This window comes from Limulus polyphemus, unplaced genomic scaffold (assembly GCF_000517525.1).
Source record: "Limulus polyphemus unplaced genomic scaffold, Limulus_polyphemus-2.1.2 Scaffold551, whole genome shotgun sequence".
Lineage (NCBI taxonomy): Eukaryota > Metazoa > Arthropoda > Merostomata > Xiphosura > Limulidae > Limulus > Limulus polyphemus.
In genome coordinates this window covers 492,003-500,497 of record NW_013666161.1, presented here as the reverse complement: position 1 = coordinate 500,497, position 8,495 = coordinate 492,003, and the positions used below count along the sequence as shown (strand labels likewise).

The 8,495-nt window shown below is 34.5% G+C and overlaps 1 protein-coding gene across 2 annotated transcripts in view; it reads left to right on the top strand.

Annotated features, from left to right (window-relative positions):
• Positions 1-8,495, top strand: part of LOC106459040 (MOB kinase activator-like 2) — a 52,971-nt gene that overhangs the window by 16,388 nt on the left and 28,088 nt on the right. Inside the window, exon 1 of one of the 2 annotated variants that reach the window (XM_022385423.1) lies at positions 577-681. The exons of the other annotated variant lie outside the window; for it this stretch is intronic. Within the exon in view, the coding sequence (XP_022241131.1) occupies positions 629-681 (53 nt within the window). The 5' untranslated portion in view covers positions 577-628. Of the gene's footprint in view, positions 1-576; positions 682-8,495 lie in introns of those variants that run through there. 2 annotated transcript variants of the gene reach the window in all.

Below are 8,495 nucleotides of genomic sequence, written 5' to 3'. Positions count from 1 at the left end.
ATATATGAATGTCTTTTCTCGCAAAAGGTCTGTGATATATACCACTAGCCATAAGTTTACACGTAACGACATTGCACTGTGATATATACCCCTAGCCATAAGTTTACACGTAACGACATTGCACTGTCGAATGGTCTGAAATTCTCCATGAACGAAATATATATGTACTAAACATGTTGCCACGCTCGCATTCACGACTATTCGCCATTGTATTAGCAAAATGCGATTAACTCTCCGTCTTTGTGCATTGAGGTTAGAATCGAAAGAAAGAAAAAGTTCAAAATACAGGTTATGTTATCTTCCTTATTCCTCGAGTAACTATGTTATAGTCATAAGTCATTCGTTCTTTTTGTTCACCGTTCCTCAGCCGTAAACTAGATTAAAGAAGACTCGTATGATGTTCGATAGTTCAGGCTTTCTTTGATAAAAACCACAAACAAAGCAAACAGACAAAAACTGGACGGTCATGCGTGAGTTTTGTGACGTAATGTCACGTAAGGGTGATGTGTGCACGTGAACATTACAGTCGACAAAGGTTTAGGTTGTCGTATAGGGTAGACATAATGTGAAATGTTATGATCAACGGTAATTCGGACAATTTTAATGAGACTCGTCTGGTACTGTAAATATGAAACTGTTTCCCAGCGTTTCCATTTTCTTTCAGGCCAGGGCAAGGACCGGGTAAGTGTATTTGCACTTGTATCTGGATATTATTTATCTTCAAGCAAATGATACTCAGAGAACTTTGAAAGAGAAGTGTGTGGGTGGTATATCATATGCGAATACATGTTTAATTTGATAATTCCTGAACGTAATTTGGTAGGAAAAAAAATAAACTACCATTTGAATTCCCATGTAAGAAAAAAAGGAATTCCAAGCTTGTTTGTAATTTAGCATAGTAATCTGCCTTGAAATACTCGTTGTAATATCTTTCAGGTCTTTTCTTGTAGAATATCTGTTCTTCAAAAAGTCGCGTGTGGTCTTGTGGGATAAATGTTGGAAAGACGGCTGTCGGAGAGGATGTATACTAGCGTTGAATTTTCTAAAGACTCCAACTGCGTGTAGTTTTAAATGGACAACATTCTACTCTCTATGCTAAGAGCTTGATGTCAACACCAGCTTGTCAAAGTATAAAACACACTATTTGTTCTATAGTCTCCTATATGCAGTGTCTTGTTTTTTAATACTCCCGTAGAGTTTGTATTTCGACGAGTGTATATCCTGCATGTACTGCTTCCGAGTTGAGAACAATAAGAACGTACAACCTTTTGAACGCGGTAACAATACCAAAATCCTACGGTATAGAATCGCGAATGCCATAATGGGTGTGACCTAATAAGACGGTAATTATTCTTGTTCAACGTGGCGTTTTTTGTTTGTTTGTTTTTTCAATTGTTATTAGTTCCACTGCATTTCCAAACTGTTGGTTACTGTTATATATGCAGTCAGTTTAACATGTTCGCCCTTTGATTACAGATTTGTTTTTATGCCGTTTCCTACCGATGAGCTTCACAACATATTGATTTATTTAATGGTTTTTGTTTGGTACAGCGTGAAGAACTGACCCAGAAAATTGGGTGAAATCACACATTTTCAATATACGATATACCTATGACACCCCCAGCAGTAATGAGTAGGATCAGCTGTAATACAGATGGTATTTGTGTGTGTGACTGGTATATTATTAGAAACCCTCAAACCATCAAACGTGTAGAATCACTAACAACTTGGCGCATAAATAGTTTAGAACAAACTGTTCAAAAAGCCGATATAGTTAAGTAACTGTGACATGCGTAGTCAGATGTTAGCGTTTTGACTGAGTAACTCTTTCGAGTAGATGTGATAATAGTAACTGTTTTAGATAGATGATATATCAGATGTTAGTTTTTAACAGAGTAGCTATCGAGTAGATGTGACGGGAATAGTAACTGTGAAGAGCAATAAAGGTAAGTTATCATTTAAAACTGGTAATATGAAACAGGAAAAAAATATCTCCACTTTGTATGAAATGTACAAAAAAAAAAAAAACGTGGGAGAACATAAAAATAAAACATTCTGACGATAGCACTTACGATAACGGGAATAGTAACTGTTTCGGGTAGATATAATGTCAGGTGTTAGCGTGTTAACAGATTAACTGTTTTATGTAGATGTGATGTCGGGTGTTACCAGATTAACTGTTTTATGTAGATGTGATGTCAGGTGCTACCAGATTAACTGTTTCATGTAGATGTGATGTCAGGTGTTACCAGATTAACTGTTTCATGTAGATGTGATGTCAGGTGTTAGCAGATTAACTGTTTCAGGAAGATGTATGGACACAGTTTTGTGTTTCAAGTAACTTAGGCTCACAACGCTAAAAACTGAGTTTCGACATACGTGGTGAGCATAGTTTCCTGTTCGGTAAGTTGAAACTTGAAGTCTTGTTTGTTGTTTTGTTCTTATCATAAATTTTCCATTCGGTGAATTAAACCGTGTAATTTTTGTGTTTCATATTCATTTCTTACCCCAGTTTCTCATTTAGTGAAATGTCAAACATGATTTTATTTGTTTGTCTTATCTTAGTTTCCCCATTTCGTAATTTGGAACATTCAGTTAATTTGGTGTGGTTCTTATTTCTTTCTTACCCTGATTTCCTGTTTAGTCTCTGTGTTTACCTTATTATTTTTTTCTTATCCTTTATTCTTCTATCCTTTCGGATGACATATAATAACTTGAAAAAAAATCAATATATTATGTACTCCTTTCGGGGATCGATTGCCAGATTTTCTCGTGTGGTTATGGAAGTTTTTAGAATTTAGAAAGCTGAACAGAATTTTACTGCCGATAAAGGACAAGAGTTGGTACAATGTTAGCTGAACTTTAATTAAAACGTTGATGTCATTTGTCTCCAGTCTGCTCGTAACGCTACAGTATAATACCTATATGTACGTGATGTGTTTCCTTAATCAGGTAACGAGTTCGTTGCCCTGCATGTAGCCCTTAACGATAATCACCTGCTACCTTAAAAGCCCAGTAGACTTCTGATGGCTTTTATATACCTGCGAGACTGTAGCGTGACTGTAACAGTGATTCGAGGCTTGGCTACAGACAGATTTTATTGGTCAGTTATACTTCCAAAACAAATTATTACAGTGTTGTTAAAGAAAAGTGAACCCTTATATCCTCCTATTTGGACAATAAATGACAGATAAATTCAAATCTCACGGCTGTAAAATTGCCTAAAAATGTTCAGTTGTTTTTTAAATGATGTCACTTCCTATGTAAATTGTCACTATCTGAGGGAAGTTTCTCGTGAGGTTAGCATAAACACTTGCTATGCGTAAAAATTGGTACAAAAACCAATTGCACGTGTTTGGATCCTCAAATTGTTTGTACGTAGTGTTTTGTTGTAATGGGTATTTGCTAACCCATATTTGTGGATAAACGGTTTTTTACAGAGCAGGACATACTTGATATCATTTCTGTTCATAATGAAAGAAATCCATTACTTCATTTGCTATTACTTTCTGTATCGTGAGAAAATGATGTTCACATCAAAGTTCATAATGATGATGAAGGGGTTCCACCAGATAGCATTACATATACCTATATATTTCTTTTAAGATACAAATAGAAGGCAATAGAGAAACACGTCATAGTTCTAGTTGTAACAACAGACTAGACGTGTAACGAAAAAAAAAAGGTTAATAAAAATTTGAATTTCAAATAATTCGGTCACGGCCCAGATTTTGTTGTATAACTTGGAGAATATTTTATTATTTGAAACACAATAACTTGTTCTCACCTTTCAGTGTGCAAGTTGTGTTTCTTCATCACGCTCATGTTATCAGTTCAGATTTATCATGTGTATATGGCTTTTTCATATGCTTTTTTCATTAATAATACAAAAATACACCTCTCGATTCGTATTTATTCTATATTTCCTCTGTTCTGTCTGTACTTAGGTTCGCTTTCTCTTTTCCGTTTTTCTCTCCCTCCGTTTTAGTTTGTCATTCTTAAAACGCCTGCAGGCATGGCATGGCTTGGTGGTTAGGGCGTTCGACTCGCAATCTGAGGGTCGCGGGTTCTAATCCCAGTCCCACCAAATATGCTCGCCCTTTCAGCGTTATAATTCAGTCAATTCCACTATTCGTTGATAAGAGTAGCCCAAGAATCTTTCACTGCTAAATTAGGGACGGCTAGCGCAGATAACCCTCGTGTAAATTTGCACGAAATTAGAAAAAATAAAACAAACAACGCCGTTGGGTTTTCAATAAAGCTCTAGTTTCATTCTCCCTTTTTATTGAATTTTGCTTCGTTGTACATTTTCAGATCGTGTGTGAGAAGATGTTGTTCTTCATGTTCTTCCGAGTTGACTGTCCTTTTGCACATCTGGCTCCATGGCCGAGGCAAATAGTCTTCCAACTTGGTTATAGCTATGATTTCTGTGTTCTGTTAGAAACATTCTGAGGGTGTTATTATGAGAAGCAACTGCGTCCGAGGCTTTCAGTTTGCAAAGCTAAATTGTTAGTAATTTTTATTTTCATGGGTAAAGAGATTTCAACAACTTATAATGTTATGACTTAATTACTTAAAAAACATGGGTAAAAATTAAAATGAAGTTAACACCAAAACAATTAGCACTTTGTTAATTATTGAGCATGTGTGTGTTAGGATGCCATCTAGCGGACAAAATCGTTTCTAGAGATGGATTCTAGAAAACATTTTAAAAAATGTTTTAACTAGTACAAGATAACGGAAGACATTTACAGTGTTCCGTATTATCTATTTATAAAGGGGATTTTTTTGGGGGGGGGGGTGTTTTAACTGCTGCAATATTTTTAAGTTGATATGTTATTTTAGATTAAACAATTTGACTGACAATAAACCTGATCTTGTTTTCCAATGTTTTTACGAGAGGAAATGATAAAACAATTACTCTATTTGTACTAAATAAGGCTTTAGCTCGGCTATACTATCTCTTTCTAGCTTCTCACGTAATTGTAGTACATACACTGAAACAATGGAATGAAAGCAGTTTGCAGTAATTTTTCACAACGTAACATTGCATGTAACAAGCGCGTCGTTTTCTTTCTTCCAATGCTTGAGAAACTATTCTAGTGTAGAACATGATTCTTAAGTATTCCTTATTTTGTTTCTCCTACGAGGGAAACGTAAGGAGCAAAATCCTCCCCTCCCTCCACCCCTGTCCTTTATATTGATAAAATACTCCTTTTTTTTTATATAGAAACTTTCTGTTCTGGCATTTCCTGGTTTCAGTTAGGCTTGTCGTGATCCTAGAATTTAATCTTCCAGCAAAACGTATTGTTTTTTTCTATTTTATCTGTGGGTGGTTTGTAGATAAGAAGTTGTCAAGCTTATGTGTTACTTTTCTGTCTCTGAAAAGAGTTGTATTTGAAGAAATGCCAGCCAAACTAGGTCAACCATACAATAGATATAAACCTTATCTGGCATTGTTTCTGTGTTACAATGAAGACGAAGCGATTTCTTAATCCAATCAAACCATGTTAGGCATTGTCTCAAAAGTATGCAAAATAAGGTCCCCATACTATTGTTGATTGCGTACTGCAACTCTCTTTCAAGAAACACACACACAAAATAAAGTAAATTGGTTACATTGTTTTAACCGACCAGTATTATTCTGTTTGTTGTTGAAAGTTGTTCGTGAAATAGTGTACCTGGTAAACTGGTGATTAGATAGTTTCGATTTACTTTTCGCTCCTTTAAAAGCTAGTATCTTTCAATCCTTTTTTTTTTTATTTGTTTGTCGGAGATCCTAATTCTTGGACGAGTGGAATCTGATCAATATAAGTATCTAGTTAACTCGTGTGTTCCTTTACCCATTGTTAGACAACTTTTAATCCGTAAGGTATACAATGCCTATCTGTAGATCTGTTGTTTGTGTAGCATTGCATAACATTGATCATTGACAAACGGTAATTGATTGATATGTCTTGTGTTTCGATCAAGATTTTGCGTGTTGCATGTAGAGCCGATGAGCTCTGGTATTGATCGAAAGGCTTCTTCGGTAGCGGCGCAAGGCACATAGGGTGTGCGGTCGAGATGATTTATATTCTTTATTTGAGAAACCTGTATAGGACCACTAAAGAAAGATCTGTTAAAAATTATCATCATTCTATTGTGATGTGATGTTACACACAACCAATCTAACTTTCAGTCCTGTGTTTGTGCCGAGGATTTTAATCCTTGGACGAGTATAATCAGATTAAGATAAATATATAATGAACGTCCTATAGATGTTCACATGACTATATTCAATAATTGAAAGGTATCATAGAAAGTGTTCTACTAGAAAAAGAAACGGATAATATTTTGTACTAATTCTATAATGTTTTGTTTTGGTAACAGGAAAAAAATCCACATTAAGAGATTGTACATAAAAACATTTTAATTATTGTAGAAAGTGCATCTATCAACACAGATATAATAAGTGTGATTATTTTTCCAGTAAAAGTAAACATTCTCTCAAAGTATGAGGTTTACGTGTCTTCCACGAGGTGCCGCTACACAGTAATCGAACAGAACAGTAGTTTTCAGTAATTAATTGTGATAAAGGCTTATTGACTTTATATTTTAATATAATCTTAAGTTAAAAATAGTATAGACATTTATACATCTGCTGAAGAATTATGTAAGAATCGCTAAAATGTAAAATATTACTTTGGTGAAGAGTTTAAACAATTTACTGTATGTTGTGACTCATCTCCACCAAAAACATGAAGTGGGGTTGGAAACCGATCTTTGTTCAGAACACCTTGTTTTGTTTTTTATTGTTTCTGTTTCCTGAGAGATTCGTGGCATAGGCTTGAACATTTAACCTCAAATCCATAAAACTTAAGGTTTTCTTGTACATGTAATTCTATAGTGTATGTTAAACAATACATTTGTTGCATTGCGAATACCCCAGGAAGGGGGCTTCCAGTGTGTTTCCATTTTCGGTTTTTCTATGGTAACGATAAATACTTTGTTTCTTCTATAGTAGGCGACGGATACTTTAATCTTTTTAATCTGTGTGCAGCATTAAGAAAGTTATATATACACAGATGCTGTTTAAGCCTAAATAGTGTAGTACGTCTCTCGACACGAGAGAAGTTGTAAATTTATAAACGGTTATTTTTGAAATTTGAAATCTTTATAGAAATTAGTTGTAAGTTAACAATTTCCTATGTGTCACAGTAGGACAGGGCTCGTATTTATCAAGCAGATGGAATTTTACAAAGTAGCAGTTTTCTGTTCAACGTCATATTGTACGTGCTTAAAGGTAGGAAACAGTGCTTCTTGTTCACGTTTGTTGAACGATAAGAAGGGGAAGTTTCTCTTTACGATGATGTATTATCATCATTTATAGTATAATAACAGAATAATTCCAATAACAATTTGGTGTATTTAGTTTCACTCATTCTTCGTATTATGAGGCAAGACCTTGGATCTCGCAACAAGCCTACAGTAGCATGTTACATTTCGATCAACAAACCTATATAATCAGGGGTGCAAACCTAACGATATGACCATGGCCCGAAGGGTTAATGAAGTTTGGAGTATGAACATTCGTAAAAAATATGCCTCAACCAAAATTAGAGACACTTCCAAAAAAAAACAAAAAACGTTGAATCCCCCATATATTCATTGCAAAAAAACAAATAAACTTGAAATATGTTGTTTATAATGTTTTAAAAAATATGCTCCAATCAAGATCAAAGATACATTACAATAATCAAGTGCAGCAGTAAAACATCATCATTCTTCCCTTTATTATTTTATTGAATCAAATTAAATTAACGCATGTAATTCAACTTTTTAAAGTAACTGCTAGGGGAAAGCTGAAAAAAATGGTTTTTGTTTGCCATCTGTTACTCCAGGATAATTAAGGTTGTTAAAAGCAGAGTGAATTCTGTTCTTCATTCCTCAGGTCAACGAACACTTTCTTCCATAAAAAGATAAAAAAAAATAATTTTTATCGAGTTTATCATTTCACAGAAAAAAATACCAGTGTTAAAAAACGTGATCACCCGGGAAAATAATAAACCTAAATTAAGTTCAAAGTAATAGTATTACTTCTTGGGTCTATATGAGAGTAAAAATGCTAAAACTTACTGATGATTGTTTATTATTGGGGTCAAAGTAACTTTTTCATTTTGTTCCCACGGCCAAGGTAAAAGTAAAATTTAGAAAGAATAGTATTAATTTCTGTATCACCTCAGGGTTATGACCAAAGTAACATTTTTCAAAAGAGAAAACGCAGTAAATTTATTATTCCCTGAGGTCATGGTCGTTGCAACAGTATCTGTATATAGCAGTAAGGTCTCTTGGTATGAATTGTTAAGGTTATATGTCTGTGTTTCCCTCGTGATTTTTAATGTATTAAAATATTTTATGGTAAGAAAACCAGTTTTCCGAGACAGGTAGAAATGGATGTGTGTAATGTAACACGAATAAAGTGCGCTTATGATGAACCCAAATTACAAAGGGTC